Consider the following 13,024-nt stretch of genomic DNA (forward strand, 5'->3'; position numbering starts at 1 on the left):
TGAGATCAAACCTGAGTGGATGATATCAGTGTGGCAAGGATCCGAAGCCTTGTTTGTGCCCCAGTAGGTGCAAAAAGACATCAGAATGGTAAAAAGGTTGATGATGTGAAACGTAAGGGGATGGTAACTTGGTACTCTTCACTCAAATGAGCCCAAATTTGAACCAGAAATCCCACCATAACTCCCAGTGAGGCAAAGCAAATTTCAACATAAAAGTTTGAGTAGCTATGTGGATTTTAGAGCAGTTAAGGGAAAATGTCAGCAGTTAAATAGTATGCTAGTCTTACCCTTTATATTGCAGTGCTACAGCCCCCACAGTATGCCCTTAACAAGACAGAGGTCCATGTTTACACTCCTATAAGTTTTACCATTTTGAAACACTTTCTAAAGAGCAAATTTCAATACCAAACCAAAATACATACCGTAGACTTACATTTTCAAGAGTTTTGGATGCTTTAAGGCACCTTTTGAAAATCAGGCCGCATCCAAAGCACTGATAACCTATCCTCTGAAAATCAGGTGCCTTTAAAAAGGTCTCTCAAACTAGGCACCCACAAAATCAATAGTCACTCCTGAAAGTTTAGGCACTAAACATATTTTACAGATCTCCTTGCATCAACTCCTTCATCCCTCATCTGAACCCAGGGGAAATTGACATGCTGGGGTAACAACTTTCAGACCTTTAAATGTGCTGAATGTGTAACAGCCACATTTCTATGGAAAAAACAGACAAGACTAAGTTCACAAAATTTTTGTTTTTATTATTTTAAATTGGAAAAGGCTCCTTGGGTAATCATGATAGGTGTAAAAGTCACACACACACACACACACACACTTTGTTCACACAGCTTTCTACCCGACACCTGGGATGCAGCGGGCAAGCACTGCAAAATCACTGCTGTCTTTTGCGGAACAATCCCTTTCCTCCCCAAACCAAATACAAGCAGAGGCAAAAAATCCCCCTCCGTCCCCACAAAAGGGCACAAACTGGGACAGGTGCATTGTTTAAACTACAGTTCTGATTTTTCATGTTAACGTTTGTAGCATAAGAGGTTTAAGTGCCAGAAAGGGAGGATCAAGCAGCATTTCAGAAAGAAAGTTCACCTTTCCTCTCTCTGCTACCATTTGTAGAAGGCAGATAGCTGGCGTGTTACTTATATTGTGTCATAGGATGCACATGGCACTTTACAAACACTTAAGACAACAATGGTATTGGACACCAGATATGAACCTTACTCTGAAAGGCCAGTTGGAGACTGTAGTCTGTGCCACATGAAATTGTTAATGAAGGATACACACAGGAATAGGGGAAAAACTATTTAGGGGAAGGAAGGGGGGGCAGAAAAAAAAATCAACCAACAAAGGGCATATTGCTTTGATAAAGCAAAATGAACACAACTAACTTAAGTGCTTTTTCTGTCAAGATTGAAAATTAGAGTGCAGCCCAAACAAAAAACCCCATACATAATGACACATTTTAATTTAGCGCACACACACAAAAACCAGTTGCACTCACATTTACATAAGTTACCTCATTCTTCAGACTGAGCTCAAGTATCTTGTACGTTCCACTGCTTGTCTGCCCGGGACCACAAATACCAACATGCAATCCTGTGGCAGCTGGACACAATGAAAGAAGTTTGGCCATGTGAGTAGCCGTCCACACACACAAAATTATATATTATCTTCTAAGCTAGCAATCTGAGATCAAACAGCCCCATTTCAACACATGAAACCAGCACTTGCATTATGCTCAGTGATTAGTTTTAAATAAAAATAAAAAAAACGCTCCTTAAATTAAAAGAGTCATCCAGTAAAGTAAAAATTGAGCCTGTTTCATTTTTCTCCAGCTGTTTGCTTCTCCACAGCACGTCTTCTGTAGAAGTTACCTCCTTTCCCCTATCATTTCTTAAGGAGCTGCATCTCTTCCCTTGATACCTCGTGCCAGAATTGCTGCAGCCACACTGTTCGAAACAGACAGCAACTGCAGGGGAAAGTCGATACCCAAAGCTACACATTTGCATTCTTCCTAAGTAAACAGAACTTTACAAGTCTATCTGGACTGCCAAAAACCTTCTGTACCAGTGCAGAGTCCTGTTGGGTCACAGCAGTTTACAGCTAAAAAAAATTCCAGCCCAACACATGGACATCTTACTCATCGTTACAGGTTCTATGAAGTTTGCTGGATGTGATATTGAGCTAGAAATAAACCCACATTCAGGAAAGTCTCCAAGGGTGGGACAGAGTTTCCAGCTGCTTCATGGGCATCTCTGATTCCTAATGTTCATGCACTATCCTGAGTGTGCTTCCATGGAAACACCTGTTAGAGGATGCTGAGCCATGGTTTGTCCAGTAGCTGCTAGGTCAGGTTGCAGTGCAGATTGCAGGGGGTTGGTTTATGTATTCCTCGGTGCTATTGCCAACCGAGCATTTCTAGACCAACAGACTGACCAGCCGGAGCCTATTTCCTGTCTGCGTACAGGGCACTTTCCCCAAAGGCTTTCCACTGTTACAGAAGAGACACAGGGTGCCTTAAGTCTCCATCTCAGCCTCCTCTAACAGGTGTTTCCCCTCAAGCACCACTCACAGGACAGTGCACGAACACTGGGAAACGGAGATGCCCCCAAAAAGGTGGGAACTCTGTCACACCCTAGAAGATGCAAACTCCACCACACGGCTCCTCATCTTGGGCCAGCTCAGACACGCAGACCCCTCCCTTGTAAGCAACTGCTCCTCCCAAGGACAAGTGCCTTCACCCCAGAGGAACACAGAGCCTGGAAACATGGTACCACCCCCCACCCAATGACAATTCTTCAACTAACCCACAAGAGAGGCCCATCAACCTCCCGATACCAAGTGACAGGATTCCACACGCTTGAAATGCACTTATGCTGCACAACACTGCTAATTAGAGAAAACCCTTCCCATAACCAGACGCTTCCGCACTCCAGCTTTCACTATGCCACTGCAGCACAGGTGATTATTGGTATTATCACAGTATCTAGGAGCCCCAGTCACGGAGCAGGACCCCACCATGCTAGGCACTGTACAAACATGGAACATGCTTACTTCCCCCGCCGCAGATTCAGACACCCCTGAGAAGTTCTCCTGTGCTACCAGCCACAACAGCCGACCCTGCTTTTCTACAGGCTCCCCATGGGCGAAGCAGAGGGCTGGCGGAGGCATTTGGAGCCACTCAGAGAGGGCCCAATCCTGCAAGCATTCTGGGCATGAGCCAAAACCCACTGATGCCATTGGGAGTCTTTCCATCGACTCCAATGGGCTTTGGATCGGTCCCCCCATGAGCACAGAGGGCTTGCAGCAGCAGCCCTTTGCTTTTGGTAAAATACTGGGAGACCATTGGCTTGGAGGGACTAGACTAGTGCAGAGTCCTGTTAATGCAGGATAAAATATCATCTCGACCTGGACTAAAAGCAAGGGGCCTACTGAACGGGAGAAGAGCTCGGAGTAAGACTATCCCCCCACCGCCAGTGATCAGTTCAGGTGGCGAGACCAGTAAGTTTTTCAAGCTGATCTACAGTACAGAGCGGTTATGCCATCATTTAAATACTTTTAAACAGGGGTTTCACGCCCCAGTTTTCAGGGGCACAACAGACCATACTCCATCTGCAAGTGACTGGCCTAGTGCAAGCGTCAGCACTGCTTTGCTATGACGCAAGCTCCGTAACACTCGGGAGATGATGCCTAGCCAGAGGCTTCCCCCGCCAGGAGTGATGCTGTTTTCCAGTTGTTGTAAAAACCGTTGTCAGGGATCAACCCTATCCCCAGCTTTACGATTTCACAGTGATACAAACACCTCCATCGCTCAGCCACCCCGGCCTCATCGGTGGCATTCCCTTCCGGGTGGACAGGAAGTGCAGCACTACAAAAGGGATGGCTCTGTGGGGTCAGTTCTCATTCTGAAGAGCGCTACAGTAGCTCTGTATTGAGGTCTATCCTCAAATGCATCAGCATTACAAACTGCTGTACATCGGTGCGGGATGCATCGTTACACACACGGTAAAAAAGAAAGTGGGTAAATAACCTAAACTAAACTCCATATTCCCCAAATAAGAAGGGGGGTAAACTCCATTTCCCCGGGACTACGCCACTGGTCACACGTCAGTTTTACCAACCCAGATGTCACCTGCCTCTGCTGAAAGTTGGGGGGGGGGGAGGAGAACCCTGCTGCATAAAGCTCTCATGAGAGAAACAAACAGCCATGTTCTGTTGCGGTTTCCCACACTCAGCTTTCACACAAGCAGAGGGTCTTGCTGGGCCCCATCTGCAGTAAGTGGCATTCTCCAGAGGGGAAAAAAAAATCCTTGATCAGTCACTGGCTATGTTGCCAGTAGGATTCAGGAAGCTGGCCGGGGACAGGATATAAAATCTCGCCCTCCAGGGCATGTTACAGCCTGCAGGACTCAGTGCAGACAGACTAGACCTCCGACACTATCACTTGTCTACGCTGTCATGGGAGTAGGCGCTAGGTCCATGGCCAGACCCCTCCGTGACTGGCAAGACACCGCTTAAAATTACCACCTCACGGATGAGACTGCCCCACTGAACCTGCTGATGTTTTTGTGTAGCTTACGCCTACAAAGTGCCCCTCCTCTCTCTCTCTGCCCTTCTGCAGCCTGACTCTGAAAGCTGCTGTGTCAAACTCTTCACGGCAGCTTTTCTTTATTCTACCTTTCCACGAAAAATACAGGTACACCTTGGTCCAAAGGCCCCTACACAGACTGTAGCATGGGAGGCCACTGCTCCCCAGAGGTGAAGTACCAATTGCCATGGCTTCAGACCTCCGCCAACTTTCCATTCACACAGGGCCAGATCAAAGGGAATTCGCCTCTCAATGTCACAAGATTGAAGGGCTTTTTTTGGCATGAGCCCAGATTCCAGTCACTGTCTCTCCAGCAAGAGAATAAAAGCCACGATGTGCCAGCAGTTCGGCCAGGTACGTTCTGACACTGAAGTTAGTCGGGCACCCTATAAAAGAAAGGAGCTTCTAAAAGGGCAGAGCAGTCTCTGCAAAGGTGCTGCAGCACACGCGGGTCTCTGCACAGCCCTCTCACTGGGTGCGGAGCTGGCTACCGTGCCAAGCACATCTCGAGTTCAAAGGGCATCCATGGAAGAACTCGAAAGCTGCCATTAAAATATTATGTAGACACACGCTCTAAGGGGGGCACTGTGCCAGTCTGGAGATGAGACACTGCTGGGCAAGTGCTGACAGCCTAACAAGAGGACTCGAACACAAGCATCAAGACTATATTTGTGAAAAGCCCACCCATCTTCCACGGCATGATGTCCTGGGGCCACAGGTTACAAAAGCAGGGTTCCCCCCGCCCCAACTCCGCAGCCAGACTTAAATACGGGGCAGTCTAAGTGGCAATCACGACCCATAACATCATTTTAATAAATCTTGATGTACACATTCTCTTTACACATTCCCCCAACTGGGTACATAACACGAGGGATTGGTTCTACTCTGAGATCGGCTACCGAGTCAATATAAGGGTCTATGTTTGATGGAACAACTCCAAAGGAGTCACGAGTCTCTCAGGTCAAGTGCCCATATTGTATTAAATGCAGGTTCATTTTTAAGTGCTACTGTAGAAACAATTCAGGAGAGTCTGTTAAGGGCCAGATTTTTGATTTGCATATGTAAATTAGGGCAGTTACGGACACATTTTTGCCTTAGAAATTAGACCTGAAAATGGCTGCTCAAATGCCTACCACGCAACTCACACCTGCAGACACCTAATTAGCCTGCACAATTGCACCTGCAATAGCCAGTGCTTCTTTTTGCTTGTGCATTTGCACAGGTGCAGCTCTGAGCGTCTGGTGTGAAGGACACAAAGGAAATTCAGAACTAAGGTTGAGAAGATGGTTTTAGCCTGTGCCCACACACCAATGACCAGAGAAATAAACACCCTGCCAGCATTCCACAGCCTTAGCAATGGTGTGGGACGAAAGCTATTCTCTCTCCTGCTGGGGTAGAAAGAGGCACAGCCCCTCAAGCTACATTGAGCCTGCCTCGTTTGTACAGGTTATTCAAACGAACACTACTAACATTCCAGAGGCCCTCTCACTCTGATGTATGCCTCGGTATGGTTCATGCTAGGGACAATTGGGTAGGAAGGGAAGGAGAAGTGCCCAGAATTTCTCTCTGATCCACATAGATTCATGCAACTTGATATGACAGGGATTAGTCCCATGAGTGACACAACCTGCTGCTCTGAGCCACTGAGGGACACCACTGTTCACGTGCAGCTCAGGAAGGGAATGATGTGAAGGCTGAAGTCGGAGAAGCAGCAACAAAACTGCAACAGGAGGGAATAAGTTTCCTGTTATCAGTGAAATCAGCCAATGACCTAGTCTCTCCCACAAAAGCAACAAAAAATCATCCCACCCCATTGCGCATGTATTCCTGCTTACAAACAGAGGTCTGGAGGGTCAGAGGTGGAAAGGGGGAGAACTTGCAAGACAAGGAGTCGTCCCACAGATGGAGGCGCTCTGATGGGGGTTGAAAGATGCAATCTTTAACATAAGGGATTTTTCCCAATCCTCTCCAAAAGGGATTACGAAAAAAGGACACAAATTTCACTTGGAGTCAAGCCTTTCCTTATATCCCCGCTCCCACAATCTGCCCCAAAAGAAGCTGTTGGGGAGATCGCTTCTATAATAGCTGACAAGTGATCAATAGCAGGAGAGATGTTAAAATGCACAGTTATCCACCAGCTGCCTCACAGCTGCGGTTCTCCCAGCCCCTGATCCCAGGCTCAAGGCAAAGAGATGGAGGAAACTGGAAAAGGAAGGCAGTTCCCTTGATATGTTACACCTCTACTCCTTCTTCTTCATTCAGTTGCGGATTCCTGCATCTCTTTCTACCCAAGACTGAAGAGAACAAAAGTGTCTGGAAAACTTGCGATCTGTGGATGAGAGAGTTGGGGCTCGAACCATAATCCTTCTGCTGCACAGTTACCTACTGCCTAACCTACAGTCAGCTACCAGTCACTTTAACGGGTCTCTGAGGCAAGCAGCTCCTTTGCTTTTGAAGCAGAACACTGCCAGGTAGGAGATGGTGGTTGGAATTCTGGACTCCTTCCCACCTACCTGCGCCTTCCAGCAGAGCTCAGATAGCTATGTTAAGAGTAGCTACGGGAAATTAAGAGCAAAAGCTTCCTGAGATAGCAGCAGTGATTGTGATTGTGATTTGGGACAACACAGGAGTGAGGGGGTATCACTAGAAGAGAAATCCGTGTTAGGTAGGGCAAAGAATACAAGAACCCTGCAGTATGGGGACAGGGGAAGCCAGAGACAGAAGTCTACAGGGGCCACTGAAAAATAAACAAAACGTTCCCAGTGAAGTGTCAGTAAAGCCACTGAGAGGCAACAGAATGAACCACAGCACCATGGAATTCCTAACTGCTTCCTTTACACTGCCCAGGGGGAAACACATCACAGGCACTGGCCTAGCCAGAAATCACATTTCACAGCGGCTGCCATCCAGCGAGCGTGCAGAGGTGACAGTCAGAAATTCACCATATTTAGAGAATTTTTAGTTCTTTAAAACGAGAACTTTAAAAGTCTTTAAAAAGAGCCACTTAAAATGAGTTAAAACTGCAGAAGACTCTCCTCCAATCTGAACTGGTTTTGTTTGGAGTTCCATACTGGGGCCCTATAAAGGGAGCTATGATTCCCCCTTGGCCTCTAGTCAGAATCAGACTAGAGTCCAAGAGGGCCATGCGGGCAGCGAGCTCTGGGAGGAAGCACAAGGGTACCTGTGGAGCTGTTTGCAGTGGAAATCCCTTCTCTTACTGTTGAATCCCACTTTGATTCCCAAACCAAGGGCAGAGCTACCTCAGGTTTTTCCATCAAGGCTGCATTATAAGGAAGGGCCCTGGAGGGGGCGAAACACACATTAGTCATTTTTGAGCCACGCAATAAATTGGCAGATAATTTGCAGGTGGGGGTGTGGGGTTTTTGGGTGGTGATCAAGTCTTCAAATTGTTAGATTGGGCCGGTTGCAGGAAAGATTTAACACAACACTTCACTGAAGGGTTTGCCTTCTGCAGGGATGTGCCAATGGCTAGAGCAGAGAGCACGTATATAACACATCCGCTATATCGATTTACACGTTCCTCAACATTGGCCTCTAAGGAATTTTGCTCTGATACATTCTTTTAAAAATGCAAGCATGCTCATTTCCCTCCTGTGTAGGTTCCCTCTCACTATGCAGAGCTGTGTCACAGGCTATATAGAAAGTACTGCCAGGCAGCAGTGTGGGGATTCTGTTTATATTCTAACAGGGATGTGTAGATTTTGGCAAAAAGGCCTTATTGAAAAGTGCATGCTTTTGTTCAGAGGTACCACAGGCAAGGGTTCTGTCCTTGGCAGGAGAGAGCAGAAGCCTTCTTCGCAATCCCTCCTCTGTCCACCAGGGGCCGCCTGTCAAGTCGTCATCGACTGAATGTTTTTGAGCATTTCATCGAAGGCCTCTCGGGACGGCGCTGCGGCATTCTGGAAAGAGACCTTGATCCTGCTGTAGAGGCTGAAGGATTTCAGCTCCAGCCAGATGAACCCAAAACGATCATCGTCGAAGAGAATGAAGATGCCTGGCGTTCGCTCAGGGCTGGTGAAGCCATGTCCGGCAATGAGCCCCGTGCCATAGAAACTACAGAGAGGGAGAGAAGCAGGAAAAACAACAACATGAACTGCATCATTGTGGCAGCTTAAGATGAATTTCTGTACCAGAGCAAATGTGAGGTCCATCTAGACCAGCCACCAGCGGCTAGGACCTGATAGATGTGCCATGCTGCACAAAGGGGGAGTTTTACCTGCTGACTCTGAAGCAATCAGTTCACGCCCTGCAGCATGAAGGGCCATTGCCTCCATCTTCACAAGCATGAGAACAATGCTACAAACACTCACCTGCTCCTTTAAGTGCAGCTGCAGTATCTGACTAAGCTAAGGATCGGTACATGGAAGCTAACCTAACATCCCTGCAGCTATACACACGAGGATTTGACTTCAGTTTCAAGGATCAAACCAGACTAAACAAAGGCTGATAGGCTGGGGGCATGAGACCTGCGTAACCAGGCCACATCCTGGCTGTGGAGGAAAGGTGGGTAAAATTCAGTGCAAAGCCCTTCGCATGCAGTGAGAAGGGCACATCTGAACAGTGCGTTGCTTCTTGTTTGGAATCCGGCCTTTGTGGATTCCTGGAATGACCCGCTGCAAGTTAGTTAGCACAGATGTTTGGCTGAGGATCATTTCTGTTTGGATCTAGACTCTTTCCCCCCACTCCTTCATTTAGCAAGGTGCCTCACTGAAAACAGCACCCCCACTATCAGAAAATAAATCATGCTGCAAGCTGCTCTGCATCCCCACAGATCCCATTCATTGAGGGTGCTGAGCACCTTGCAGGATTCGGCTCAAAGCGCACAAGCCCTGAAGCAGAGTCCGAGGGAAAGGGCAGCACATTCCCATGGTCTTGGGAAACAAGTGTGATGCACAGGAAGGAAGGACCCAGCTAGGGAGGATCCTGAGGAACAGGGAGAAAAGGGGCAAGTGGCTCATGGAGAATCAGAGCAATAAAGGTAAAATACAGGAAGGATTATGCCCTAGGGCACGATTGGGGCAGGATCTGCAGGGGAGGTGAGATAGAGACAACCCTCCTGCCCCCGCTTGCTATCTGCCAGGAGGTAAAAGGAGCAAAGGAGATTGCACTAGATGGAGCCATAGAGGATGGAGTACTGATAAGAGATGGTAAGCTCAGACTGAGCGCTGGGGCAGGGGGCATCATGCTTTGGGTATCAATGCAGAAAGGCTCTGGGGGGTTTTCACCCCTATATTTTCCCCTGGGGTTCAGGCTGGATGTCCTGTCTGGGCAGGGGAGGGGCGACGAGGGAGCAGTGCTAATAACTGGGCCTCTTTCTGAGCAGGTCTCAGTTGCTTGTGTGGGGGCAGGGTGTGCGGGAAAGGCCGATTAACCACATTCATTTACCACATCCGGCAGGTCCGGGGATAATCCTCGTTCCTCGATATGACTCCCACAGGCAGCACAAAGGGTTGCGAGGTTGGCGCCGACTCCTGGGCTGCTGCTGCCCCCGCAGCCTCAGTCCCCTCAGCCCCAGCGTCATCCCTCTGCGCAGGCTGCTCTGCTTGCTGCGAGTTGCCCTGTCGGGAGTGGCCCTCCCCTTCGCCCTGCCCTTCCTCCTCCTCCTGCTGCTGCTGCTCCCGGCGCACCTGCTCCTGCACCTCCAGGACGATGCGGGAGAGCTCATTGAAGTTGCGCAGGTTCTCGATGTCAGGGAGCTGGATGGGGTGCACCAGGTCGATCTCCACCGTCTGCTGGCCAGCTGGGATATTGGGATCTCCCTGCAGCAAGGAACAGAAACCACGCTTCAGGACACCACGGAACAGAGCTCATGCCAAAAGCTCGGACACCGGTACCCCTGCAGCTGGCCAGCAAGTTTCCTCCACCCGGGCAATGCCCAGTTCCACAACAGCACCCCCTGCTTGTCAATTAAAAGGTCCCACCCAAATCCCAGCAGCACATGGCCCTGGACCTGCCTGCATCACCCCTGCACCTGGGATATGGCATCAAGGCCCAGCCTGTATGTGGAGACTTTATCAGAACAGATGGGACAAACTGAGTGACGTGTCAGGGTGGGCCTGCAAGGTTGAAAGGGATGGCTGCTCATGTCTATGAGGGGCGGGGGAAATCTCAGATACAGGTAATCTGCTCCGAGAAGCACATAACCAGATGTTCCCACAGAATGGACTGGGGGTGGGAGGAAGGCGTTATGGATTCAAAAGCATTTCACAGGCCAGCAGAAGCTCTGCACGGTAGGATTTCGCTGCTGCACAGGCAGAAGACAAGACAGATAGTAGCCCAGCATTCTGGAAAATCCTAGCATTGGACTATTTGCCTAGATGGCATTTCCCCAAAGGCAGAGAACAGCCAGGCTAATGAGTGTCCCCCCCCAGGAAATTCTATGTTCTCCTACATAACAAGGAATTTGTTCCCACCAATTCCCTAGATAAGTTGGTTCTGCTGTGACAAAATTATACCCTTCTCTAAGTTACTTATCTGACCCCAGTCACCATAGTATTGAGCGCTTTATTCTCAGAGCATCCCAGTGCTATTATCCCCATTTTACAGATAGGAAATTGAGGCACAAGTCAGTGTAATACCCAGACCTCTAAACCCCAGCAAAGTCAACGGAAGCTAGGAGCCCAAATCTGGGCCTTAGTGACTTGTCCAAGGTCACACAGGGCTGAGCAGGTAATGGAACCCAGGTCTCCCAGATCCTAGACTTGTTCCCTAACCACTGCATCATCCCTCCCTACCCCAGACAATCACCTCTATCACACAGATCCCTGACACAAGAGAAAGCAAGAAGGGCTGCAGTTTACTACCCTGATTTCAAGGCAGTTGGAACCCTTCAGGGAGCTCAAGAGAGAGAAAAACACTCACAGTTATTTTAGTCCCTTTGGCTTTCTTCCCATGAAAACTCAGCATGACAATCTCCAGGCCATGGCTCCCATATGTTCCCTTGAAGAGACCCGGCTTTAAGAGGTCATCAGCGCTGCTAGGAGGCAGGTAGATGCGTCGGTACGTCAAGCAGTTGCTGCAGAACAGAAGTTGGTCAGGCCGTTTACAAGAGAACAACGCGATATTGATTCTTCGCCAAGAACTTAGGCTACCCTCCACTCCCCTTGCCTGCCCTGGATCTTCTAAAGAGGTCTGTTAACAAAAGGGGCAAGATCTTCATTTTCTGGTATTTTAAAAAGCACTCAAGATTTTGCATAGCACACATCCACCTACCCCACCTCTCCCAACCCCCCTTCCCCATCTCCAAAGAGTCCGTTTGGCTAAGAGATCTGTCAATCTGCAAAGACTGTACTTGTACCTAAGCTACAGCATGTCAACCCACCCCTATTTCTGGTAGCACTAGAGGAACCCAGGGTGAGTGGAGCCTATTTAAATATCTGTTGAAGCAATTAGCTTTGAAAATGACATTTACTGCTAGTTGCTACGTTCCCAGAAGCTGGCACTGTGTAATTTGTGTTTAGCGCAGTATAAAGCATATTTCCTGCTAAAAAATATAATCAGCAGATGGCCTGCAGGGATCATTGATATTCACATCATTTTAAAATTCAGTAAGATACATTTATTTATGTCTGAACATTGGTGACATCACAGCAGACTTTTTGGAAGCCTTCTCAAACCATTGCTAGCTTTGAACACTCAGCAGCTGCTGCACATCCTCTTTCTATCTCCTCACTGGTTGTCCCCTATGACGACGACCCATCACCATTCCTTCCATGATCATTTTCTCAGGGTTATTTTAATCTCCATGCCTGATGCAACCCAAGTACATAAGTTTGCGCCTGTTGATTTCGAAGAGGAGGGGCAGCTTCTCTCCAATAGTATTTCTATAACAAACATTTGTGTTTTCCATCCAGAAGATCTGCAAGAGTCTTCGCCAGCACCACATCTCAAAAGCTTCCATTTTCTTCTTGTCAGCAACATCAGTTTCCCATGATTCACAATCACAGGTCGCTATTGAGAAAATTAAGCTTTTCACCAGTTCAACCTTTGTATATTGAGACACCATGGTTTTTCCAAACTTTTGTAAGGGAGGCCATTGCTGACAAGCTGGTCCCTGTTGTCGTCTGATTTCGTTGGAACAGCCTTCTTGATTGGATATTTATGATCCCAGATAGTTTAATTCATCTAGTGGCTCTACAACTTGACTTAATTGTGCTGTCCACGTGCATTCCATTTTTGTTAATCACATCAATGTACATGCATTTCATTTTCACCTCATTCAGGGATAGTCTGTATTAAAAACAGACTCCAACATTCCTTGCATTCCCTCAGTGGTTGTAGCAAAGAGCACTGTCTCATCACCTATCTGAGGTTGGTTAAGAGGTGTTTACCAATGGGAACCTCAGCTCCATCCACTTTGTCAAAACCTCCCAAGGCTTATCTCATAGCAAGTTGTGTACA

General features: G+C 48.0%; 1 protein-coding gene across 3 annotated transcripts in view; it reads right to left on the bottom strand.

Annotated features, from left to right (window-relative positions):
- Positions 1-614: 614 nt before the first annotated feature.
- FBXO31 (F-box protein 31) overlaps positions 615-13,024 on the bottom strand; it is a 40,270-nt gene continuing 27,860 nt past the window's right edge. For all 3 annotated transcript variants that reach the window (XM_074968877.1, XM_074968876.1, XM_074968878.1), the window contains 3 exons: positions 11,486-11,639; positions 10,010-10,383; positions 615-8,677 (listed from right to left, as the gene is read on the bottom strand). In XM_074968877.1, the coding sequence (XP_074824978.1) occupies positions 8,455-8,677; positions 10,010-10,383; positions 11,486-11,639 (751 nt within the window). In that variant the 3' untranslated portion in view covers positions 615-8,454. The remainder of the gene's footprint in view (positions 8,678-10,009; positions 10,384-11,485; positions 11,640-13,024) is intronic.

Source organism: Natator depressus, chromosome 12 (assembly GCF_965152275.1).
Source record: "Natator depressus isolate rNatDep1 chromosome 12, rNatDep2.hap1, whole genome shotgun sequence".
Taxonomy (NCBI): Eukaryota; Metazoa; Chordata; order Testudines; family Cheloniidae; genus Natator; species Natator depressus.